The 27339-nt window shown below is 47.6% G+C and overlaps 1 protein-coding gene across 1 annotated transcript in view; it reads left to right on the top strand.

Moving 5' to 3' along the window:
• mcf2a (MCF.2 cell line derived transforming sequence a) overlaps positions 1-27339 on the top strand; it is an 87007-nt gene that overhangs the window by 13759 nt on the left and 45909 nt on the right. Inside the window, 9 exon segments of the mRNA XM_055643980.1 lie at positions 3942-4016; positions 5602-5716; positions 8350-8410; positions 8412-8441; positions 17072-17191; positions 17499-17615; positions 19854-20003; positions 21299-21414; positions 26413-26527. Coding sequence (XP_055499955.1) covers positions 3942-4016; positions 5602-5716; positions 8350-8410; positions 8412-8441; positions 17072-17191; positions 17499-17615; positions 19854-20003; positions 21299-21414; positions 26413-26527 — 899 coding nt within the window.

Genomic DNA, 27339 nt, shown 5'->3' with positions numbered 1-27339 from the left:
TAGGTTTGATCCTGACTACGGGTGCTGTCTGTAAGGACTTTTTATGTTCTCCCTATGACTGCGTGGGTTATCTCTGGGCGTTCCAGTTTCCTCTGATATGCCAAGGACGTACAGGTTTGCAGGTTAATTGGCTTCAGTAAAGATTGTAAATTGTCCCTTGTGGGTTGGATAATTATAGTGTACGAGGTGGTCGCTGGTTGATGCTAACTTTGTGGGCTGTACGGCCGCTTTCCACACTGTTTCTCTAAAGTCTAAAGAATTGAGACTGTTGTGAAAAAAGAAACTGCAGATGCTGATTTACACCAAAGATAGACACAAAAAGCTGGAGTAACTCAGCGGGACAGGCAGCATCTCTGGAGAAAAGGAATAGGTGAAATTTCGGGTCAAGACCCTTCTTCGGACTGAGAGTCAGGGGAGAAGGAAACTAGAGGTATGAAAAGGTACAGAACATATCAGAGCTGGCACTGATGACCCAGAGAGGGTGGAGCCCACAATGGTCCATTGTTGGCTGTGGATGAGGGAATAATGAAGGGAGATATGGATGCAAACAGTGGAACTGGCAAGAGGACTATGGTTGTGGAGGGGCACAGAGAAAGGGAATTCAAGGGATACTTGAAATGAGAGTAATCAATATTGATACCGTTATGTTGTAAGCTACCTAAGCAAAATATGAGGTGCTGTTCCTCCAATTTGCATGTGGCCTCACTCTGACAGTGGGGGAGGCCCGGGACTCGCTGAGTGATTCCAGCATTTTGTGTCTATCTTGGAATATTGTGTTCAGTATTGGTCACCCCTGCTTCCTGTAGGAATGCCATTAAGCTGTAAAGAGTGCATAGAAGATTTACAAGGATGTTCATACAGCATGGAAACAGGTCCTTCAGCCACACTGATCAACATGTCCCATCTACACTAGATTCACCTGCCCGTGTTTGGCCCATGTCATAGTCAGACTCATGATTTCCACAGTGTGGAAACAGGCCCTTTGGGCCAACTTGCCCACACCAGCCAACAAGTCCCACCTGTCTGTGTTTGGTCCATATCCCTCCAAACCTGTCCTATCCATGTACCTGCCTATTTGTTTCTTAACAACCTCCTCTGGCAGCTTGTTCCATGCACCAACCAACTTTTGAGTGAAAACTTTACCTCTCATATTCCTATTAAATCTTTACCCTTCACCTTAAACCTATGTCCTCTGGTCTTCAAATCACCAAGTCTGAGTAAGGAACTCTGTGCCTCCACCCGATCTATTCCTCTCATGATTTTATGCACCTCGATAAGATCACCCCTAATCCTCCTGCGTTCCAAGGAGTCCCAGCCTACTCAATTTCCACCAATATTTCAAACCTCAAATCCTGACAACATCCTCGTAAATCTTCTCTTTCCCTTTTCCAGCTTGACAACATCATTCCTATAAAATGGTGCCCAGAATTGAACACAATAATGTAAATGCAGCCTCACCAATGTTTTATACAACTGCAACATGCCCTACCAACTTCTATACTCGATACTCTGACTGATGAAGGCCAATGTGCCAAAAGCTTTTTTGCCCACCCTATCTACCTGCGACTCCACCTTCAAGGAACCATGCACCTGCACTCCCAGATCCCTCTGCTCTACCATTCCCCATAGCCCTATAATTCACCGTGTTGGTGCTGCCCATGTTAGGCCAATCGATCAAGATTTAGGTGACATTTTTCACAACCATCTTCACTATCTGCAAAACCACCAACTTTTGTATCATCTTCAAACTTGCTAATGTCATGTATGTTCTCATCCTAATCATTAATGTAGATGACAAACAGTAATGGGCCCAGCACAGAACCCTGAGACACAACACTAGTCACAGGCTTCCAGTCCGAGTAGCAACCTTCCACCATCACCCTCTGCAACCTTCCATTAAGCCAATTTCCTATCCATTCATCGATTTCTCCTTGGATCCCATGCGATCTAACCTTCCAAAGTAACCTACCATGCAGAAACTTGTTGAATGGTTTGCTGAACCCGTCCTATCCATGTATGTACCTGTCTAAATGTTTCTTAAATGTTGTGATAGTACCTGCCTCAACTACCTACTTTAGCAGCTTGTTCAATACATCCACCACCCTTTGTGTAAAAAAAAGAGTTACCCCTCTTATTAAATCTTTCCTTCCCATCACCTAATACCTATGACCTCTGGTTCTTGATTCCCCTACTCTGGGTAAGAGACTGTGCATTTACCCAATTTGTTCCTCTCACGATTTTGTACACCTCGATAAGATCACCGCTCATCCTCCTGCGCTCCAAATCCTAGCCTGCTCAACCTCTCACTATAGCTCTGGCTCTCAAGTACTGACTCAATACTTGTAAATTGAAAGGAGCTGAGGGCCTGAACTCCAGGGAGTTGATCAGGCTAGGACTTTATACCTTGGAGCACAGGAGGCTGAAGGGTGATCTTATAGAGGTGTGTAAAATCATGAGGGGAACAGATAGGGTGAATGCACAGAGTCTATAACCCAGAGCAGAGGAATCAAAAATGAGAGGGCATAGATTCAAGGTGACAGGGGAAAGATTTAATAGGGATCTGAGGGACATTTTTTTCACACAGAGGGTGTTGTTTGTATGCAACAAGCTGCCAAAGGTAGTAGTTGAGACAGGTACCATTAAAAGACTCTTGGACAGGCACGTGGATAGCAAAGGTTTAGAGTGAGGTGCACCAAATGCAGACAAATAGAACTACCTTAGATAGGGCGTCATGATGGGCATGAATGAGTTGGGCCGAAGGGCCTGTTTCTGTGCTGTGTGAGTCTTAAGAGTGATGCTCAGTTCTTACTGAATGACCTGTAGGTCAGCAGGTTTGATCAGTCAGTTACATGCACATTGAATATTAATTCTTGGAAATTTAGTTTGCGTAATGGGTTGGGTGTTTATTGGGAGTTGCAAAGTCAGGTCGGGAAAGTAATGCCCCTGACTTTGTCTCCAGAGGTTTCTGTTCAGGTTTCCTAAGTGAGACAGGGGCATTAAACTACAAGTTTTGAAAATGTGTAGTAGGCTCAACATGTATCCATGTTCCCCAGAGATGCTACCTGACTCGCTGATTACTCCAGCACTTTGTGTGGGCACCTACTCTGGGCAACAGACTGTGCATCTACCCGATCTATTCCTCTCATGATTTTATACACCTCAATAAGATCACCTCTCATTTTCCTGAGCTCCAAGGAATAGAGTCCATAAATGGGATTGTTTGCCCTGTTGTGAATGTGTCTTCATCTTCCAAGGATGAACTGTTGAACTGTTTTTTTACAAAACCATTGACAAGACGAGCTGTTTATTTGCGTTTAGTACAGGTGGGGCGTGTGGTGAGTCCGGTGTTGGGTCTGGTGTCTGTGATGCAGGAGGATGTTTGTAAATGCGCTCCCTGGGTAAAACCTGTTCTTTCTCAATTTAATATTTACCAGAGGCGTGACCTAACTTCAACACATAGTCGTTGAATGAAACGTAGAAAATGTGCAGACTATTCAGCCCCTCTATACTGTCCTGCCCTCCACTGAGCCAATGACCAACCTCTGCAAACTCCACACAGTCAGCGGCAGTGGCTCTACTGGCTATGCCCCTGTGCCACCCATGGTGGTTGATGGTGTAGATAAAGGACCTGACTCTTCCCCCCCCCCCCCCCCCCCCCCCCCCCCCCCCACCCCCCCCCCCCCCCCCCCCCCCACCCCCCCCCCCCCCCATCTCCCTCCCCACCCCCTCTCTCCTCCTCTCCCCCCCCCCCCCCCCCCCCCTCCCTGTGATACTGCGGACCACCCACACGGCCTCTGCCCAACGTCTCCCTGCAACTGTGTCTCAAAGCTTGTTTGCTGCCAATCATGGGAGCGCTCTGAGACTGATGCATCTTGTTGTTGCTGAGCTGATGAAAGGAATGGTCCCCGTTTTCACTATGATATGTGTACACTTGTTTGCAGAAGATCTGGCTCCAGAGACCATCAGTGCAAACAGCATCAGTGAGCATCTGAAGAAACAGTTTGTGTTCCTCACAGGTAAGCATCAGTGACTCCACTTGAGCGCTGTCCAAAAATTAATGTGATATCAGACTCTTATCTGCTTGATTATTGTTTCAAAATGTGATACTCGGTAGCATTGGAGATCAGCAGCTCATTATTAATAGGCTAACTAGTTAATAAGGCAGAAGGCCCGATGGGATTATCAAAGCAATCAGCAATTAATCTGCTTTATCAGTTTACTGTCTCATTGTTTTTCAAAGCAAAGCAAAATAAAAATAAAATAGAATAGAGGGATATGGATCACGTGCAGGCAGAGGAGATTAGTTTAATTTGGCATCATGTTCGGCACTGACATGTCATGTCATGTGCTTAGGATGTGTATTTTAGAGATTTTAGAGATATGGTTAAACAGCCACTTGGACCATCCTGACCAGCGTTCACCCCGTGCACTAACACTATCCCATACACGAGGGACAATTTACAGAAGCCCATTAACCTACCAAACTGCACGTCTTTAGGATGTGGGAGGAAACCCACGCGGTCACTGGGAAATCGTACGAACTCCAGACAGACAGCACCCGCAGTCAGGATCGAACCCGGGTCTCTGGCGCTGTAAGGCAGTAACTCTACTGTTGTGCCGCAGGTTGAAGCAATGTGAATATAAACTCTCAGATACGATTTGTAAAAGCTTCGGGAACAGTGAGACCGGCAGTGGCACAGACACAATTGTTGTAGTACATTGAAAACAGTACAGCACAGGAACAGGCCCTTCAGCCCACAATGTCTGTGCTGGCATGATGCCAAATTAATCTAATAGAAACATAATCCCCTCTGCTTGCACATGTTCCATATCCATCCATTCCCTGCATTTTCCTGTGCCCACCTAATAATTTATTAAATGCCACTTAAATCTTATCTTAAATCGTATCTGCCTCCACCACCACCCCGGGCAACACATTCTACATGCCCACCACCCTCTGTGTAAAAAATAAACCGCCCACACATTTCCTTTAAAATATTCTACCTCTCACTTTAAAGCTTTTGATCTTTGACATTTCCATCCTGGGGGAAAGGTTCTGACTGTCTGCTCTATATATGCCTCATCATTTTATATATTTCTATCTGGTCTCCTCTCAGCCTCCGACGCTCCAGATAATCCAAATGAGTCCAACCTCTCCATATAACTAATAACATCTAATCCGGGCAACATGATGTCTGTGGTGGTTATAAATGTTGACAGGCGGATTTCATAAACAATATTTGATTGGGATCATTGCTGCCTCACAGTGCCAGAGACACGGGTTTGATCACAATCTCGGGTGCTGTCTGCGCGGAGTTTGCATGCATTCCCTGTGACCGCATGAGTTTCCTCCAGGTGCTCCAATTTCCTCCCACATCCCGAAGGTGTGTGGGTCTGTGTGACAGTTTGCCTCTGTAACTTTCCCCTGGTGTGTAGGGAGTGGGTGAGAAAGTGGGATAACATAGAACTGGTGAACAACAGTTGGCATGGACTTGGTGGGCCGAAGGGCCTGTTTCCATGCTGTGCCTCTAAACTAGACTAATAGTCTGCTGTGCCGTGAACTGTAGATGCTGTACTGACATTTGCTGTTGTGTTCCTCAGGCGGACAAAGTAAAGAAGGTGCGGTGATTCTAACCTTTCCAGAGTACGCCAGCTTTGGTGCTGTTCCGCCTGAGGCTCTGACACAGGCACTTGCGTACCTGGCTGCCGTTTCAAGGTACGCACTGGAGCTTACCAAGTGTTCCATCCATCTCTCTTCATCTGTATCCTATACTGGCACACTGTTCCACAGTGACTCAAGGAACTGCAGATGCTGATTGTGCAAATAAAATACAAAGTGCTGGAATAACTCAGCAGTTCAGGCAGCCTGAATAGGTGATGCATCTGGACGGGTCTGAGTCAGGGTCCCAACTCCAAGCGCCACCTATCCATTTCCTCCAGCGATGCTGTCTAAACTGCTGGGTTACTTCAGCACTTTGTGCTTTTGCTTTCACAGTCCCACAGAAGTACATACAGTTAAGAGAGACATAGATATGGTGGACAGTCAGATCCATTTTGCCAGGGTGAAATGTTAAAGACTCGAGCGCAAAGCGTAAGGTAAGAGGGGCAAAGTTTAAAAGAGATGTTAGATGCAAGTTTTTTTTGGGCAGAGAGTGATGGGGACTGGAACACTCTGCCAGGGGTCATGGTGGAGGCAGATATGATTGAGAGGCTTTTCGATAGGTACATGGATATGCAGGGAATGGAGGGATATGGATTACGTGTAGGCAGATAGGAGTTGGTCTTGGCATCAAATTCAGCACAGACACTGTTCATAGATCTGGAGTCTAGATTGGTAGACATCACGCATTCTGCACCAAAGATGTTTGTGGAAATCAATTTTTACATGGAGTGGACACAGTTGACTGTCCAGTGCTTCTCCCATACTCTCCTGAGGGCAGAATCCAGTCCCCAGGCACTACAGTTGACAATAACCCACTACTGTCGCATGGCCGACCATAGAGAACATCCCCTCAGAACATGCTTCGACTCGGACTCTGGAAGGTGCCAACCTTGGTCACTTCCAGCCCAGCACAGCTGCAGCACTCAGAGAAGGGTCTCAGCAATGCAAACATAATTGCACTGGGCTAGCACAAGGCCATTCGGCCCATTGGCTGTTCTTCGATCCTATGAGACACATGTAATCATGTATAGGCTTTCCGCTAAATGAATAGCACGCAACAAAAAGCTTTTCTCTGTGCCTTGGTACACATGACAATAAACTAAACTCATACTAACCATTGGGCAGCTAGGGATGGTAACAAATACCGGTCTTGCATCCAGAGAATTAACATTTCAATGAAATACAAAAGGAAGATTGTAATGAGTGGGGTCCCTCATTGAAACTTACCGGATAGTGTAAGGCCTGGATTGAGTGGATGTGGCAAATATGTTTCCACTAGTGAGAGAGTCTAGGACCAGAGGCCGTGACCTCAAAATAAAAGGATGTACTTTTAGAAAAGAGATGAGGAGGAATGTCTTTAGTCAGAGTGTGGTGAATCTGGAATGCATTGCAACAGATGGCTGTAGAGGCCAAGTCAATGGATATGTTTACGGTGGCGATTGACAGATTCTTGATTAGTATCGTCTCAGGAGTTATGGGGAGAAGGCAGGAGAATGGGGTTGAGAGGAAAAGATAGATCAGCCATGATTGAATGGCGGAGTAGACTTGATGGGCCGAATAGCCTAATTCTGCTCCTAGAACTTATGAGACCATGAAGCTGTGTTGTACTTTCACAAGTGGTAACGAGCAAAACTAATTAAGAGCAGGAAAAACTATTATGACATTGAGTCACAGAGCTGTATTGCACAAAATCAGGCCCTTCGGCCCACCTTGTCCATTCTGACCAAGTTGGCATATTAGGCTAGTCTAATTTTCCTGATTTGGCCCATAGCCCTCTAAACCCTTCCTGTCCATATATATGTCCGGATGTTATTTACTCTGTGTCCGCGATCCAAATTAGTCCAGTTAAATTTTCGTCCCCACACCAGCCTGTCAGGTCTTGTAGGTTTCAAAGACACTGAACTCGAGGGAACACCGGCCAAGTCTGCCCACTCTCCCTCCTATGACCATCATTGAGCCAGTTTCCTTGGACCACCAGGTTTAAGAGCAGCTTCTCTTCACCACCCACCAGGCTCATGAACAATGCACAGCAGCAACCCCAGCAACTATGATCTTCTATGGACTGTCTGTGGTGGTACCAAGGACTTGGGTATTTTGCGCTAGGATTGCGGTTATTCATTTAGTGAATTTAAAAAAATAATGATATATTATCTGTGTGTTGTTGCATTTACAGGCATGTTAAGCTGCTGTGTGGGAATTTCATTGTTCTGTTGACGGTATATATGACAATTAAAAAGGCATCTAGATAGGGTAGAAAGTCTGAACATTTTTCCCAGGGTGGAAAGGTCAAATACTGGAGGGCACAGTTTTAAGGTGCGAGGGGCAAAGTTAAAGTGAGATACGCAGGGCATGTTTTTATACAAAGATTGGTGGGTGCCTGGAACATAATGCCAGTGGTGATGGTGGAGGCAGATACAATAGTGGTGTTTAAGAGACTACTGGCTAGGTACATGTACATGTAGGGAATAGAGGAATATAGATCACATGCAGGCAGATAAGAATTGGTCTTAACATTATGTTTAGCACTGATATTGTGGGCTGAGGGCCTGTCCTATGCTGTACTATTCTATATTCTAAACATTCTTGATTATCTCATGACTTGATATTTGGGCCCTTTGGGGAAGAGAAACTTTTTCGCTAATTGCTGTTAAACTGATTTGACTGAGTTTCTCACTTGTTTCATGCAGCCTACAAAATCCCGAGATGAAGTTTATAGTGATATTGGACAGGCGTCTGGATTCGTGGAGCTTCTGTCAGATTGGCCCTCAGCCACATTGCTGTGAGTATTTAACCCATCTCCAACACATCCATCTGTGCATCAGCGGTCGACAAAATCCTTTCTTGCAATCGAGTTCAAACACACTGACGTTTGCTATGATAGCTGATAATGTATCCACAGCCATGTACTGCTGACATGTTGAACAGGTCAGACTGTCTTTTAAACAATCTCTGGTGGTTTTAATGCACAAACCACATAAGGCAAAAAGTTTAGGGCCAGAATCAGAGGTGTACAGCACAGAGACAGTCCCTTCGGCCCCACGGCCATGCCAACAAAGATGTCCATCTAAACTAGCCCCATTTCCCTCTAAAGTCTGAAAAAAGGGTTCCAACCCAAAACATTCTCCAGAGATGCTGTCTGATCCCCTGAGTTACTCCAGCACTTTGTATCTTTTTTTTGTATAAACCTGCATCTGCAATTCCTTGTATCACATTCTAAACCTTGCCTATCCATGTACACTTCGAAATGTGTTTTAAAAATTGTAACTGTTCCTGCTTCTACTGCTTCTCTGGCACCTTGTTCCATAAACCAACCAAATTGTGTGAAAGTTGACCCTCGGGTCCCTTTTAAACCTTTCACCTCTCACCTTCAATCTATATCATTTAGACAACCCTAACCTGGGAGAAAGACCATGACCATTCATGTCATCTGCATCCCTCATCATTTGCAATATTTTGTATGGTCACCCCTTGACCTCCTCTGCTCCAGTTGCATCATGACCTGGTCAATAACTCAAACGTTCAAGAATGCAGGAGGCCACAGAGAATGATGCCCAATCCGTCACTGATCTCCCCACCATCGAAAGGATCTTGGGGAGGGAGATAATATCATCAAGGACCAACACCACCCTGGCTACCCTCTCATCTCTCTACTACCATCGAGAAAAAGGTACAGGAGTCTGAAAACGACCACCAGATTCAAGAACAGCTTCTTCTCAGCAAACACTGCACGATACAAACCACTACCTCAGCTTTACTGCCTCGGCTTTGCAATATAATGGTTCGGTTTGTGTTTTAAACAATCTCCCTGCTAGTTTTAATGCATAAACTGCATGAAGCAAATGGTTTGAGAGTTTGTTCCAATGATTCAAATTGCACAGCAGATGTGGTGCAGAAAGTGGGTGAGGAAATGGTGTGAACACTTTGACAGATGCGGCTACTTTCTTCTTGTAAATTAAACATTTAATACAATCCAAGGAGGACTGAGACATTTAATGTTAATGTACAAAGGTGTAAGAAGGAACCGCAGGTTTAAATCGAAGATAGACGCAAAAAGCTGGAGTAACTCAGCGGGACGTGCAGCATCTCTGAAGAGAAGGAATGGATGACGTTTTGGGTCGAGGCTGGTTAGGGATAAGGGAAACGAGAGATATAGATGGTGATGTGGAGAGATAAAGAACAATGAATGAAAGATATGCAAAAAAAGTAATGTGATAAAGGAAACAGGCTATTGTTAGCTGTTTGTAGGGTGAAACTGAGAGGCGAGTGTGATGTGGGTGGGGGAGAGATTGAGAGAGAGAGGGAATGCCGGTGCTACCTGAAGTGAAAGAAATCAGGATTCACACGACTGGGCTGTAAGCTGCCCAAGCAAAATATGAGATGCTGTTCCTTCAATTTGCGTTTAGCCTCACTCTAACAATGGAGGAGACCTAGGACAGAAAGGTCTGTGTAGGAATGGGAAGGAGAATTAAAGTGTCCAGCAACTAGGAGATCAGATAGGTTCATGTGGGCTGAGCGAAGGTGTTCCATGAAACGATCGCCCAGTCTGCGTTTGGTCTCGCCAATGTATAAGAGTCCACACCTTGAACAACAGATACAGTAGATGAGGTTGGAGGAGGTGCAAGTGAACCTCTGCCTCACCTGAGAGGACTGTTGGGCTCCGTGGACAGAGTCGAGAGAGGGGGTATAGTGACTGGTGTTGCATCTTCCGCGGTTGCAAGGGAAGGTACCTAGGGAGGGGGCGGTTTGGGTGGGAAGGGGTGAGTTAACCAGGGAGTTGCGGAGTGAACAGTCTCTGCGGAAGACGGAAAGGGATGGAGATGTGAAAACATGGCTCGTGGTGGGATCCTGTTGGAGGTGGCGGAAATATTGGAAGATTATATGTTGTATGTGATGGCTGATGTGGTGGAAGGTAAGGACTGGGGGGGACTCTCTGTCTTATCTCTCACTCCTGCAAGGAACAAGGGTGTCTAGTTCAGAGTTTCAGACACAGTTCTTCCAATTGAAACTCAGAACAAAAACTAGTTACTGAAAATCTGAAATAAAAACTGAAAACTGGAAACACCTAATAGGACTAACCTCACCCCAGTCACTCCCTCTTCTCCCCTCTCCCATCAGCCAAGAGGTACAGAAGTGCGAAGGATAGCTGGGAATATGCCTGATAGGCTGGAATAAGGGTTAAGGTGATAACTATGGTTCTGGAGACATCTAGTTTACAGATGAATGCGTGCAGTGTGGGAGAGAGAGAGAGAGAGTTGTTGAAAGGGTAAGTAAAGCTGTGAAATTCTCAAGCTGTTCTGCACTCTCTATCTCCCCAATTCCACTATCGGTTGTACGTGAGTTTGGCTTGATTGTACATGTACAGTATTATTTGAATTGATCGGATAGCATGCAAAACAAAGCATCTCACTGTACCTCGGCACACGTGACAATAACAAACCTGAATGGAAATCTGAGCTGTGCTGAAATCTGAAACCAAAACAAGTTACCGAGTCACTGTAATGATATACGAGCAGGCTTCGAGTATTAGGATCAATGCTGGGAAACAATATCAAATAATAGGATAAAAACATTCATTAATACTACAATAAAACGACAACTAAAGAGCAGAAACTAAACAGTGTGTCTCACACGACCTTCAATTGCAAGTTTGACAGAACTCCTTCTTGCGACAGCAGTGTATTAAAGTCTGTGAATCGGGGCTCCACTGAATCACACCTGAGGTGAGCTTGTTGGCACCATGCACTCATATCACCAATAAAATCACACTTCTACTCTCACCGATAAACAACCGTTAATGATGTTTCTTGTTGTTGGCGGCAACCAGGGTTATTCATTTAATTTAGTTTAGCGATACAGTGTGGAAACAGGCCATTCTGCAACCGAGTCCGTGCTGACTGGCGATCACTGGTACTCCAGTACTATGCTACACACTGGGGACAATTTACAGAAGCCAATTAACCTACAAGCCTGCGCGTCTATGGAGTGTGGAAGGAAACCGGGGCACCCAGTGAAAACGCGTGTGGGCACAGGAGGATCCTATAAACTCTGTACAGATGGCACCTATATTCAGGATCTAACCCGTGTCTCTGGCACTGTGCCATCATTACATTAGGCACAGAGGTTGTCTCAAACATCTGTGAGAAAGAAAAGTTTATCTTATCTCGCTGCTGGCGTCCTTGGTGGGGATCAGAGAATTCATGATTTACTGTTTTCTCCAAGTGAGCTTGAATATTTGCCCAAGCACCTAATTTGCTTTTCTAAGTAAGTCCACTTATTTGACATGCAGTGATGTTGGCAGATAATTCCATCTTCATTGAATAGCTTGTTTTAACCCTTACTATACTATACTGTTGCTCAGCACAAAGCAAGCCGTTCAGCGCACTAAATCCACGCTCGCCCCCAAGCCCCCATCAGGTTCATCCACAGGTGTTAATATATGTTGCCATGATGATAGTTGGCAACAGGACATGGGCAGGTTGAGCTGGTGGGCAGAAAGTTGGCAAATTAAGTTTAATGTGGGAAAGTGTGAATTCATGCATTGTGCTAGGAGAAATCTCAAGGCAGATCATGATCTAAATGGAGAAAGATTGTAGGGGAGCGAGGTTCAGAGGCATCTGGGAGTTCTTGTGGACAAATTGTAAAAGCTAGCAGATGTTTACAACAAGTGCTTCAGGAGGCAATTGGCACCTTGACCTTCACTGCAAGAGGGTTGAAATTCAGAAATAGGGGAGTATAGTTACAAGTGTACAGAGTGTTGATGGCGCACTGTACATAGGTTACAATCAAGTTGTTGGAGGAACTCAGCAGGTCAGGCAGCATCTGTGGAGGGAAATGGACAGGCGCAGAATCAGGCAACTGAACCATCCTTTCACCAACTAGTGAGCAGTCCTCACGTACAGTCCACCTCATTGGAGACCCTCAGACTATCTTCAATCAGGCTTTACTGGACTCTATCTTACACTAAACGTTACACCCTTTATCCTGTATCTGTACACTGTGGGCGGCTTAATTGTAATTTTGTAATTATAGTCTTTCCGCTGATTGGAGAGCATGCAACAAAAACACATTTTTCACTGTACCTCAGCTGATGTGGCAATAAACTAAACTAAACTGGATGTTCCGGGTTGGGACCCGAAATCCAAGAAAGGGTGTGCTGGATGTGAGGTTTCTGAGGCTCATTCGTGGAGTTGAGAGTTGAGCATATAAAGATATTGGATCTATAATTTTTGGAGTGTGGAAGATTGAGGGGGGAGCTTATTGCAACGTAATGCTTCAGGGCACAGTATTTCAAATAATAATACCTCCCTCAGCTTCCTCCTCTGGCAGCTCGTTCCATATACCATATATTGGTGACAAGCAATTTTAATCCACATCCATTTCAAAATGTCCTTGGATTTCCTTCCCCGCGTCTGACTGATGGGTTAGCAGCTGCAGGAGGGGCCGGGTGTCCTGCTTTGCGCCGGGTGATGCTGCCGAGGCTGCGTGGATGGACGAGGGGAGGTGTCGGTGCCGACCCCCAGTACTGTTGGCAGAGGCAGAGGCGGCTGTGCGCGGCTGGCCGGTGTAGGGAGGGGAAGGGGGGGAGCGTTCCCCCAGCCCAGGGGGAGGCTGAGCGGGCACACAGGTGCGGCGGGACAGCGGGCACCGCCGAGCAGATGCCCGCACCATGGCGGAGGCAGATGTTCACAGGGGTAGTGCCAGGTCTAAGAAGAATGCGGTAAGTCTGGCGGCGGGGGGAGAGAGGGAGGGAGGGAGAGAAAGTGGGAGAGAAGGAGGGATGGAAGGAGAGAGGGAGGGAGAGATGCGGTTCCCGCAGTTCTGCGGAGATCGGGCGGCTGCGGCTGGAGTTAGCAGCTCTCGGCTACTGCACCGCCTCCGTGCGAGCCAGATGTTTGCTGCCACAGTCAACATGCAGATGTTGCAAGGGTTAGGTTTTATTGAGCGGCGAAGCGTTTGACTTAAGGCCGGTGCGTTACACAGGGGCACGGTGCGTGTGGTTTGCAGACCCAGCTGGGTTTAGTGTATTACGGAGATGGGTTCGATCTTATTCCAGAAAAGCTGCAAGGATCTCCAATAACAAACATCGCCTCCTGTGCGTATCAAATGCCTTAGAATTATTTCAAGCGGGATTGTCTTAGCAAACACTTAACCCACGATCAATATCGCTGAAGAGAGGTTTTAAATGGCTATTAATTGTGGGGGCAGATGTTTTAAGAGTGGCCTGGGGTGGCCCGAGGTGTATTGGACTGTTTCAATCTTTGCTGTGCCTGTGGTTTGTGTGGGGTGGAGTGTTGGAGTGGAGGTGTCACAGTGAATGACTCATCAATCAGATTGTTTGCACAGTGTTTTGACATCCAAACGGGTCTGGAACACAAGGTCATCTATACCATGGCTCTAAAACAAGGTGATCGGACCCCATCTGTAGCTCCCTGCATTGCACCTCAGGAAGGACAGATAGAGGATACATGGAGATTCAAAAGCTTGCTACCAGCAATTAGAAATCAGCTCAGTTTAGTTTAGAGAAACAGCATGGAAACTGGCTCTTCAGTCCACCGAGTCAGTGCTGACCAGCAGTCACCTGTACACTAGTTCCATCCGACACACTTTACACGGACAATTTGCAAAGCCAATTAACGTACAAATCTGAATGTCTTTGGAATGTGGGAGGAAACTGGAGCACCTGGAGAAAACCCACATGGTCACTGAGAAAGTACTAGCTTCATACAGACAGCACCCATAGTCAAGATGGAACCCGAGTCTGGCGCAGTAAGGCAGTAACTCTACCGCTGCACAACTGTGCCTCCCTAACTTGTACTCTATTGAGCTTGCTAGAACGTCCACGCCCACAGTGTCCATGCCGAGGTTAATCTAATCTCTGCCAGCATGTCATTTCTTCCCCTCTATTCCCAGCATATCCATGTGCCTATCTAAAAGCCTCTTAAATGCCACTATTGTATCTCCCTCACTCCCTCCCCTGGCAGCACGTTCCTGGCACCCACCACCCTCTGTGTAAACAATCATGCCCTGCTCATTTTCTTTGAACTTTGCCCCTCTCAGTTTAAAGCTATGTCCTCCAGTCTTTAACATTTGCATGCTAGGAAAAAGGTTTTGTGTCTACCCTATCTGTGCCTCTCATCATTTTATACACTTCTATTAGAAACATAGAAAACATAGAAATTAGGTGCAGGAGTAGGCCATTCGGCCCTTCGAGCCTGCACCGCCATTCAATATGATCATGGCTGATCATCCAACTCAGTATCCCGTACCTGCCTTCTCTCCATACCCTCTGATACCCTTAGCCACAAGGGCCACATCTTACTCCCTCTTAAATATAGCCAATGAACTGGTCTCCCCCTCAGTCCCCAACGTTCCAGAGAAATCAATCCAACCTCTCGTCAAATCTAATACCCTCTAATCCAGGCTGCATTCTTCAAACTCCCTCTCCAAAGCCTCCCTCTCTCTGTGTAAATAAAAACTTGGCCCACACATCTTCCCATCTACTTTGCGAGGAGGAAAGTCTCCATAAACTGGGTTGCCTTTCTTACATTTGGAAAAGAGAGAGATAATCTGATCACGGGGGGTTATTAATCTTTTTTCATAGGATTCCACGGGAGAGAACAGACCTTTACCTCAGGCTGGAAATGTCAAAGACTAGAGGGGATAAGTTTCAGGTGCAAGTAGCATAGTTTAGCGGGGATGTGCAGGACAAGTAGTTTTTTTAACACAAGCAGTGGTAGGTGCCTGCAACATGCTGCCAGGAGTGGTGGTGGAGGCAGATATGATAGTGTGGTGTTTATGGGGCGTTTCAGTAGGGAGATGGATATGCAGGGAATGGAGGGATATGGATCATGTGTAGCCAGGCAGAATTAATTAGTTTAACTTGGCACCAAGAGTAGCTAGCCTTTTGTGTAGGGAGGAACTGTTGATACTGGTTTATACCGAAGATAGACACAAAGTGTTGGAGTAACTCAGCGGGTCAGGCAGCATCTCTGGAGAAAAAGGATGGGTGACATTTCGGGTCGGGACCCTTCTTCATGTTTCAGACTTAGCTAGACTTTTATGTGGTAATATAGAAACATAGAAAATAGATGCAGGAGTAGGCCATATGGCCCTATGAGCCAGCACCGCCATTCAATATGATCATGGTTGATCATCCAAAATCAGTATCCTGTTCCTGCTTTCTCCCAATATCCCTTGATTTTGTTAGCCCGAAGAGCTAAATTTTTACTCTCTCTTGAATACATCCAGTGAATTGGCTTCCACTGCCTTCTGCTGCAGAGAATTCCACAAATTCACAACTATCTGGGTGAAAGAATTTTTCATCATCTCAGTCCTAAATGGCCTATCCCTTATTCTTAAACTGTGACCCCTGGTTCTAGATTCCCCCAACATTGGGAACACGTTTCCTGCATCTAGCCTGACCATTCCCGAAGAATTTTATATGTTTTTAGGCTGCTATCAGTATATTACTGTCACATGTAAGGAGATGTAGCAAAAAGCTTTTGTTTGCCTGCCATCTAATTAAATTGTGTGTTCTTGCCCTGCTGATGTGGTTTTGACATGTTCTCCCTATGTTGCCGTGTTCCCTCCCCCCCCTCCCCACCCCGTGCTGACGTGTTGACTCCCATGTTGATGTATTGTCTCTCCAGTGCTGACGTGTTCTCTCCCCGCATTGATGTGCCCTCTTCCCCCCCGTGTCGCCGTGTTCTCCCTGTGTCACCGTGTTCGCCCCGTGTCACCGTATTCTCCCCGTGTCACCGTATTCTCCCCGTGTCACCGTGTTCTACCCGTGTTGCCACGTTCTCCCCGTGTCGTTGCGCTGCCGTGTTCTCCCCGTGTCGCCACATTCTCCCCGTGTTGCCACGTTCTCCCCGTGGCGCCACATTCTCCCCGTGTTGCCACGTTCTCCCCGTGGCGCCACATTCTCCCCGTGTTGCCACGTTCTCCCCGTGTTGCCACGTTCTCCCCGTGGCGCCACGTTCTCCCCGTGTTGCCACGTTCTCCCCGTGGCGCCACATTCTCCCCGTGTTGCCACGTTCTCCCCGTGTTGCCACGTTCTCCCCGTGGCGCCACATTCTCCCCGTGTTGCCACGTTCTCCCCGTGTTGCCACGTTCTCCCCGTGTCGCCACATTCTCCCCGTGTTGCCACGTTCTCCCCGTGGCGCCACATTCTCCCCGTGTTGCCACGTTCTCCCCGTGGCGCCACATTCTCCCCGTGTTGCCACGTTCTCCCCGTGTTGCCACGTTCTCCCCGTGTTGCCACATTCTCCCCGTGTTGCCACATTCTCCCTATGTCACCGTGTTCTCCCCGTTCCCCCCGTGTCACCGTGTTCTCCCCGTGTCGCCACGTTCTCCCCGTGTCGTCGTGCTGCCGTGTTCTCCCCGTGCTGACATGTTCTCTCTCCACAGGCCTCGTGTCCGGGGAACCTGCAGCTGGTGTTGTTGCTGCGGCCGACTGGCTTCCTGCAGCGAGCGCTCGCCGACATCAGCCTCCGCCTCAGCCCGGACCCCATCATACTCAAGCTGCCGGTGAGGAGACCTCTCCCCACCTCCAGCCCCCCGCCCCCCTTCAATACACACAGCATTGTAGTAAAGCACCTTTGCACCCTCTGCAACCTCTCCCCTTACCTGAAAGTATCTAATCCAGGGGTGGTATCTTTGTAACGTGGGTAGCGGTGGGGAAGGGTGCGGAGGGGTGGGGTGGGATGGGGCGGGGTGGTGTGGGGAGGAGTGGGGTGGGTGGGGTGGGGAGGGGTGGTGAGGGGTGCGGTAGGGAGGGGTGGAGTGGGGTGGGAAGGGACGGTGAGGTGCATTGCTGGTCTCGTTATTCCCACAGGTCGTTATGCTGAACTCGGCCACTGACCTGCTGAAGTACATCGATGAGACACACCTGACCCATGAGTTTGGTGGCACCCTCGACTACTGCCACGATGAGTGGATCCTGTTTCGCACGGTACAATTTATCTGTTTGTGCGCGGGGGAGAGTGTGCCTCTGTGTGGGTACAGGCTGTCTGTGTACTCTGTATGTGGTACAGGCTGTCTGTGTGTGAGGAACTCTGTGTGTGCGTATGTATGTGCTGTGTGTGGCATTCTGTCTGTGTGTGGAGCACTGTGTGAAGCACTGTCTATGTGTGGGAAGGGTGCCTGTGCATGGGGTACAGGGTCATATCAATGCCATAATATCACCATAGCAAGAGTCTAGCGTTTAATTGTCACATGCACCAGGCCAGGAACAAACAGTCAAGAGTTTGTTGAATTTGCCCCCTGCAGCAGGGACTCTGGAACTCCGTTCCCATAGCCGACTTCCAAAGCCGGCTTTGCAGGCTGGGCAGACAGTTCCAGCACCGTTGGACTCCTCTCGGAGGCCGTGACCTCTGTTGGTCCGGCAAAACAGATAATCCAGAAAGGCTCTGGAACCAAGGAGTGCCGGAAAATCAGTGGTGGATCTGTATTTAACATTTGTCAATTTATTTTATAATTCAATGTCATATATTTATCCGTGTGTTGGTGCGTTGGTGGGCCTGTTAAGATACAGCAAGTAAGAATGTCATTGTCCCGTTGCTGGTACATATGACAATTAAACACTCTTGACTCTCTCGGCTCTTGAGATTGGTGATTATGTATTTATAAATCTACTGAAGCATTGCGACGTGCCTTATGCTGTTATTAGACCCTGGCTAAAAATGCTAAATGTAAACATATGCAGTCTTTGTGTCCCACATTTTTACATAGTGGTTAACACTAACCTCCTATAATTGATCATGGAATCTTTGTGCATAGAACAGGGCAGCACAAGAACAGGCCCTTCAGTCCACAATGTCTGTGCTGAGCTTTTTGCCAAGTTAAACTGATCTCTTGTGCCTGCACGTGATCTATATCCCTCCATTCACTGCATATCCATGTGCATATCCAAAAGCCTCTGAAATGCCGCTATCGTATCTGCCACCACCACCACCAACCCTGGCAGCGGGTTTCAGACACCTACCTACCTATGTGAAAAAACTTGACTCCCACATGCTGATTCTACAAGGCAGCAATTTTCCAGCATTTTAATTTTCTCATAACTGACCCATCACTATATTCCAGAGGAATTATCCATTAAATATGTGGTTTTCCAAAGATTTCAATTATTTATTTTTTTAAAGCACAAAGTACTGGTGTAATACAGTGGGTCAGGCAGCAGCATCTTTGGAGAATATGGATAGATGACGTTTCATGTTGGATACGCTTCTTCAGACCGAGGAAAGTTTCCAACCCAAAATGTTGCCTATAGAGTCTGAAGAAGGGTCCCGACCTGAAACAGCATCTCTCCTTGTTCTGCAGAGATGTTGCCTGACCTGCTGAGTTACTCCAGTACATTGTGGCTCTTTTTTTCAACCAGCATCTTCACTTTAGTTTAGAGATACAGCACGGAAACAGGCCCTTCGGCCCATTGCGTCCGAACCGACCAGCAACCGACCGTGTATTAACACTATCCTACACACACTACGGACAATTTTTTACATTTACCAAACCAATTTACCTCCATACCTGTATGTCTTTGGAGTGTGGGAGGAAACCGAAGATCTCAGAGAAAACCCACGCAGGTCACGGGGAGAACATACAAACTCCATACAAACAGCACCCATAGTCGGGATCGAACCCGGGTCTCCGGCGCTGTAAGTGCTGTAAGGCAACAACTCTACCTCTGCGCCACCATGCCACAGTTCCTTATGTCTGCGTCTTTGACATTCTTCAGTGTTTCCCCAATCCCCAGGACACATCTGCAGCCAAACCTGCTGACTGTACCAACTGAACCCACTACACTCCATGTTCCCCTTCAGTTACTTATTCTTTTGTCAGGATGGTCACAAGCTGTTATAGTTTTTGCATTCATGGTATGTTCTCCCAGTTGGGCATGTGTTTTGGGGTAAAGTGTTTTAGGACACAAATAATTTCTGGATCTGAAGAAGTAAGGAACTGTAGATGCTGGTTTACCAAGAAAGACTCAAAGTGTTGGAGCAACCCAGTCTGAAGAAGTGTCCTGACCCAAAAGATTAACTTTTCATGTTCTCCAGAGATGCTGCCTGACCCGCTGAGTTACTCCAGCATTTTGTGTCTATTTTTGGTATAAACCAGTATCTGCAGTTCCTTCCCACATATTGGTCCTGTTTCCATGCTGAACGTGTAAAGTGTATGTTGTGGTGCGCAGGCGATCGAGAGCTTTGCCGTGATGGTCAAGGACATCGCTCAGATGCTGCAGACTTTTGGCACCGACCTGGCCGAGGCAGAACTGCCCAACAACCTGCAGTCAGTGGAGGACCTCCTCATCGCCAGGACTGAGAAGTATAGGCAGCTGAAGGTAAGCCCCAGTCACAATACCTGCGGACTTGTGTGGGCTGCCGATGGGTGGAGGAGACAGTGGCAAAGGAAATGAGGGAGAAAAAGCAACGGAAAGCCACATGGTTCAATGCATTCACGGTCATGGAGCTGTGCAGTACATAGCCAGGCCCTTGGGCTCACCTTGTCCATGTCAACCATAAGTTCATGTTCACAACTCATAGACCATTCGGCCCATCAGGTCTACTCCACCATTTGATCACGGACGATCTATCTTTCACGCACAACCCCATTCTCCTGCCTTCTTCCCATAAACATCTGATATCGTTACTAATCAAGAACCTGCCAATCTCATCTACCTGCATTTAGCCCATATCCCTCTAAGACCTTCCTACCGATATATCTGCCCAAAGGTCTTTTAAAAGTCATAATTGTATCTGCATCTGTGGCTTCCTCTGACAGCTCATTCCAGTAATTGGTCACCATTGTGTTTTTGTAGTGAAACATAATAATTTCCCAGTGTTGTGGAAAAGCAGGAGCTACCCAGGACAATGTCCTCTCGAGTGGACATCCCAACACACTATATATTAGCCAACAGGTAGACATAAAATGCTGGAGTTACTCAGCGGGTCAGGCAGCATCTCTGGAGAAAAGAAATCTGCGAAGTTTCGGGGCAAAACCCTTCTTCAGACTGAAAGATAAAGGTGGGTGGAGGGGCTGATTGGTGGTGGGAAAAGACTGGAACAAAACAGGGCCAGCAAAAGATGACCTCAGGAAGGGTGGAGTCCACAATGGTCCATTGTTGGCTGGTGAAGATGTGCTAACGACAGGGATACAAGGATGTGAAGTGGGACCAGTTGGACGACTAGGGTGGGGAGGGGTGAAGAGGGGCGGGGAAGGAATGCTGAGTTACTTGAAATTAGAAAAATCAACGTTTAGTTTAACCAACGTAATTTTCTGCATGAACACGATGCATAGAGCTAATAGTAGAGCTGGAGATAAAAATCCTGCCAAGAGGCAGGCATAGCTGAGGCCTGCAAGACTGAAGAAGGGTCTCGACCTGAAATATTATTTTCCTTTTCTCCAGAGTAGCTGCCTGACCTGCTGAGTTACTCCAGAATTGTGTATCTATCTTCAGGTAGCGGATAGGTCTGGCCAGCTATCTCCCACATTCCCCCAGAGATCAAGGGACTTCCTTGGGAAAGGTGGTAAAAGATGCCGTAACAAATGCACGGGCCTTCTTTAAGGTTGCGTGGGGTTGATGGCTTGCGGTGAGGGCTGAAGTCGTTGTCCAGCTGTTCTTTATTCCATGTGTAGAATGATGTACAGAGAGTGATCAAAGAGGGGGAGCTGCTCCTGACCAACCTCATGGAGCCTGTCAACGTCGCTGAGTCTTGTGCGGAGAAGGATGGAGATCGGGCGACAGTGAAGAGGTGAGTCCGTGAGGTCGCACAAATACCTTTGCTCTACATTCACTTTCTCTTTAATAAAAGAAATACTCCCGACACCTGCCGTGTGAAAACGTTGCCCCTTGGGTTCCCTTTCAATCTTTCCCCTCTCACCTTAAACCCATTCCCTCTGGTACTTCATTTCCCAACTCTGGGTAAAAGACTGTGCATTCTCCGTATCCTCCTCATGATCTTATACATCTCTATAAGGTCACCCCTCAGGCTCCTGCACAACAAGGCATAAAGTCCTACCCTGCCCAACCTCTCCCTATATCTCTGGCTGTAGATTCATAGTCACACCGTGTGGAAACAGGGCCTTTGGTCTAACACCGGCTAACGTGTCCCTTCTACACTAGTCTCACCTGCCTGTACTTGGCCCATCTCCCTCAGAAGCTGTCCTATACCTGTCTAAATGTTTCTTAAACGTTGCGATAGTACCTGCTTTCAGTGGCGGACTGGGTCTAAAATATTGGTTGCCAGGAGACAAAGGGGGCCCACCCACAACTACAATGCTATCATTTAACAGGGGCCCACTTGGCATCACTTGCTATCACTTCATCAGGGGCCCACTTGCCATCACTTGCTATCACTTCATCAGGGGCCCACTTGCCATCGGGCAAGCTGACATCCTGGCCAGTCCGCCACTGCCTGCTTTCCTCACTTCATTCCAGACAACATCCTCAGGTAGCTTATATGCACTCTTCCCTGCTTAATGGCATCTCTCCTATAGCAGGCTGGCCAAAAAGACTAACCACATTACTCCTACATTATATATTTGCAATGTGAATGGGGTTGAGGTTGGGGGAGGATGTGGGGCTCCACAAAGGGACCACCATATCTGCAACTGAGTTCCCCACAGTAGAGTAGACAAAATTACGCTGCTTCAAGTGTGTGGTGCTCTGGATATTGAGAAGGGGGGAGGTAAAACAGCAGATGATGTACCTCCTGTGGTTGCATGAGAAGGTGGTGTGGAAGGGGAGTTTGTGTTGTTGGTGTTGGACGAACTAAGAACTGCCTCAGAGGGATTGGAGTACCAAAAGGAACCATGGAAAGGAAGCTGTGCTCAGTGGTGGAACCAATGGTGCTGGAGAAGATGGAGATAATGCATTGAATGTTGAGGATGAGGATTGGAAGGTGAGTACAAGGAGAGACCTAGCCTTGGCCCGCGTGAGATTGAGAGAGTAGAAGTGTTGGAAATGAGAGAGGGTTTCATTGAGAGTTGTGGGGGAGACCCTATGCTTGAGGATTCTGGTCTCTGGTGCACAGGACCAGGTCTAGTTTTTGAGGTGGTGCCAGGTTAGGTTCTGCCCAGTATCAGGGTAACTGTTCCTTGGTTACAGCTATTCAAGTTCAAGTTCAAGTTCACATTTATTGCCACATGCACCAATTAAGGTGCAGTGGAATTTGATTTACCATGCAGCCACACAAACAAAAATAGCACAATACGCAATAGAATATAACAACATCCACCACAGTGGAATCAACATTCTTCACTGTGGTGGAAGGCAATAACATTCAGTCAATCCTCCTCCTTTGCTCATCCGTGGTTGGAGCCATGAACCCTCCGCAGTCGCCACTACGGATGCCCCGATGTACAGGCCCTCTCGTCGGGATGCTTGAAACTCCGACGTCAGGACGGACAGACACTCGCTTGGAGGTCCCGAATCGGCCACTTTCTTACCGGAGACCGCGGCTTCAGGAGGTCATAGGTCGCAGGCCGGCGGCCGGAGCTCTTCTCCGGTGATCCCCGGCAAGGGATCCCAGACACCGGATGGTAAGTCCATGCCATGTCTCCGCAGACCACAGAACCATGATGTCAAAGTCACCAGGCCAGTGATCGGAGCACTCCTTCCTGGCGACCCCTGGAGAGGGTTCGCAATGGAAAAGTCCACGCTGCGCCCGCTGCTGAAGCTCTGGGCCCGACTCTGGGAAAGGCCGCTCCAATCCAAGCTGTTAGGCCATGAGAGGGGAGGCGGAGAAGCAACATGGAAAAACATGAGGGAGTGACCGAAAAATGTTTTCCCTCTTTTCCTCCCCACCACCCCCCATACAAGGCACACCATGAGACATTAAAACAAACACTTGGACACACTAAAAAAATCAAAAAAAGTCAAAATAATGTGACAAGTAAAATGGATGAAGGGGTGCCAGTGGATGTAGTGTATCTAGACTTGCAGAAAGCCTTTGATAAGGTTCCACCCGGGAGACTGGTGACTAAAATTAGAGCACATGGTATTGGGGGTAGGGTGTTGACATGGATAGAAAATTGGTTGGCAGACAGGAAGCAAAGAGTAGGAGTGAACGGGTCCTTTTCAGAATGGCAGGCAGTGGCGAGTGGAGTGCCGCAAGGCTCGGTGTTAGGGCTGCAACTGTTTACCATATATATTAATGATTTAGAAGAGGGAATTAGGAGCAACACTAGCAAGTTAGCGGATGACACAAAGCTGGGTGGCAGTGTGAACTGTGAAGAGGATGTTAGAAGGTTGCAGGGTGAACTGGAAAAGTTGAGTGAGTGGGCAGATGCGTGGCAGATGCAGTATAATATAGATAAATGTGAGGTTATCTACTTTGGCGGCAAAAATAAGGGGGCAGATTATTATCTCAATGGGGTTAGGTTAGGCAAGGGGGAGGTGCAGCGAGACCTGGGAGTCCATGTACACCAGTCACTGAAAGTTGGTGTGCAGGTACAGCAGGCAGTGAAGAAAGCAAATGGAATGTTGGCCTTCATAACAAGAGGATTTCAGTATAGGAGTAAAGAGGTTCTTCTGCAGTTGATGAGAAACATAGAAACATAGAAATTAGGTGCAGGAGTAGGCCATTCGGCCCTTCGAGCCTGCACCGCCATTCAATATGATCATGGCTGATCATCCAACTCAGTATCCCGTACCTGCCTTCTCTCCATACCCCCTGATCCCCTTAGCCACAAGGGCCACATCTAACTCCCTCTTAAATATAGCCAATGAACTGGCCTCAACTACCCTCTGTGGCAGAGAGTTCCAGAGATTCACCACTCCCTGTGTGAAAAAAGTTCTTCTCATCTCGGTTTTAAAGGATTTCCCCCTTATCCTTAAGCTGTGACCCTTTGTCCTGGACTTCCCTAACATCGGGAACAATCTTCCTGCATCTAGCCTGTCCAACCCCTTAAGAATTTTGTAAGTTTCTATAAGATCCCCTCTCAATCTCCTAAATTCTAGAGAGTATAAACCAAGTCTATCCAGTTGAGGGCTCTGGTGAGACTACATCTGGAGTATTGTGTCCAGTTTTGGTCTCCGAATTTGAGGATGGACATCCTTGTGATTGAGGCAGTGCAGCGTGGGTTCAAAAGATTGATCCCTGGGATGGCAGGACTCATATGAGGAAAGATTGAAAAGACTAGGCTTGTATTCACTGGAGTTTAGAAGGATGAGGGGAGATCTTATAGAAACATATACATTTTAAAAAGGACTGGACAAGCTAGATGCAGGAAAAATGTTCCCAATGTAGGGCGAGTCCAGAACCAGGGGCCACAGTCTTAGAATAAAGGGGAGGTCATTTAAGACTGAGGTGAGAGAGTTGTGAATTTGTGGAATTCCCTGCCCCAGATGGAGGCCAAGTCACTGGATGGATTTACGAGAGAGTTGGATAGAGCTCTCGGAGCTAGTGAAATCAAGAGGTATGGGGAGAAGGCAGGCACGGGTTATTGATTGGGGACGATCAGCCATGATCACAATGAATGGCGGTGCTGGCTCGAAGGGCCAAATGGCCTCCTCCTGCACCTATTTTCTATGTTTCTAACGCTGCTGGCAGGGCAGCCGACTCGCAGCGCCCCCAACCAATCAAAAAATTGATTATTGGTTGTGGTGGCCCAGGAGATGATAATTTTAGTTCAGAGATACAGTATGGAAACAGGCCCTATTGAGTCCATGCTGACCATCGATTACCTGCTCACACTAGTTTTATGGTCCTTCACTTCCACATCCACTCCCTACATACTAGGGCCAATTGACCTACAAACCTACACGTCTTTGGGACGTGGGAGGAAACCGGAGCATCCGGTGGAAACCAATGTGGTCACAGGGAGAATGTGGAAACTCCATAAGACAGCGCCAGAGATCAGGATTGAACCCGGGTCTCTGGCGCTGCGAGGCAGTGACTCTACCCGCTGGTTGTTGTAGAATGTGAGGACCGGAGTGTATAATCGCCTCATGTCCAGGCAAGTGGCTCACTCCACCTCACCTCCACCTCACCGTACACTTCTGCTGTTCAAACCAACGATCCTGCCTCAAGCCGACTCTCTGAAGCCACAAACCTATCATATGGGATTGTTGTACAAGGCAGATTGTTTGGACAATTTGTGCTTGTTTAGGGAGATGGGAATGAGGGTGGGGAGAATATATTAAAGATGTTAGGGACCTAAAACTGACAAAGACTTCTTGAAAAGTTCTACATTAACGTGACTGATTGGCGCGGTTGTGGGAGTTTGGAGGAAGGAACTGCAGATGTTTTTTTTAAACCAAAGCTAGACAAAAAGCTGGAGTAACTCAGTGGGAAGGCAGCATCTCTGGAGAGAAGGAATGGGTGCCATTTCGGGAGGAGACCCTTCTTCGGTGGTAGTTCCTACCGCGGACAATCCATATTCTTCTCGGTCCAGTCGGGCAGAAGATACAAAGGGCTGAAAGCATGTGCCACCAGATTCAGGAGTAGCTTCCACCCCACTGTTATCAGACTCTTGAACGGTCCTCCCTTAAGATTGGGCATGGTCCCGATCTTCCAACCTACCTCATTGCGCATCTTGTACCTCTTTTTAATTTGCACTTTCTCTGTAGTTGTAACACTGTACTCTGCACTCTTATATTTTTCTCTTCCCACTGCCTGTGGTACTTATGCATGTCTTGATTGTTCTCATGTACAGTATGATTTGACTGGTTAGCACGCAGACTAAGCTAACTGTTGTACCTCAATAACTTACCAATACTGATGACTATCGCCCGCTGTCTCCAACAGGCTGCTGATCCAGCTGCATGACATGGAGACAGCATTTGACGGATTTTGGGAAAAGCATCTGCTAAAGCTCGAACAATGCCTGCAGCTCTGGCGATTCGAACAAGCTTTTCATGAGGTAAGCACCCGATCTCAACCTTTGAATGAATTAGAACATGCATGTGATCCGTATCCCTTCATTCCCTGCATATCCACATACCTATCCAAAGTCTTTTAAATACCACTTTAACCGCCACCCCTGGCAGCGCGTTCCAGGCATCACCGCCTTCTGTGTGAAAAAAAAACTTGCCTGCATGGTGTGAAGCAGAGGGATCGCCACATTGCCACAGGAGCCGTCCTTCAGAGAAGGCTTTGAGTCTGTGTTCCCTGGGTGTGGAGGGGGGAGATTGGAGGGGAGGGGGATAGTGGAGGGCAGGTGGGGATAATGGAGGGGAGGTGGGGATAATGGAGGGGGAGGGGGAGAGTGGAGGGGAGGGGGGGATAATGGATAGGGGGGGGATAGTGGAGGGGAGGGGCGGATAGTGGAGGGGAGGTGGGGATAGTGGAGGGGAGGGGGATAGTGGAGGGGAGTGGAGGGGAGGTGGGGATAATGGAGGGGAGGTGGTAGGGATGGTACCCGGACGTGGCGTCGAAGGACGAGAAGTCGAAGCAAAGAAGTGGAAGCCAAATAACCGAACGGAAACAAAGCCGAAACGCCAACTAGCCGAAAGGGTGGGATGCCTAAATGGAAATTAACTGAAAGGGTGGGATGTCTAAATGGAAACTAACTGAAAGGCTGCGTCGCCTAAAAGCAAACTCACCGAAAGGCCACTCTGCCGAAATGCCAACTAACGGAAAGGCTGTGTCACCTGGGGTGGGGGTCATTTTCCCACACAAGCCATAGGAGACTGGGCACTCTGAACCCGAGCACTAGTTGTAAGTGGCTGAAGG

Source organism: Leucoraja erinacea, chromosome 12, assembly GCF_028641065.1.
Source record: "Leucoraja erinacea ecotype New England chromosome 12, Leri_hhj_1, whole genome shotgun sequence".
Lineage (NCBI taxonomy): Eukaryota > Metazoa > Chordata > Chondrichthyes > Rajiformes > Rajidae > Leucoraja > Leucoraja erinaceus.
Note: the sequence above shows the minus strand (reverse complement) of the source record. Positions and strands in the feature narration are given on the sequence as shown.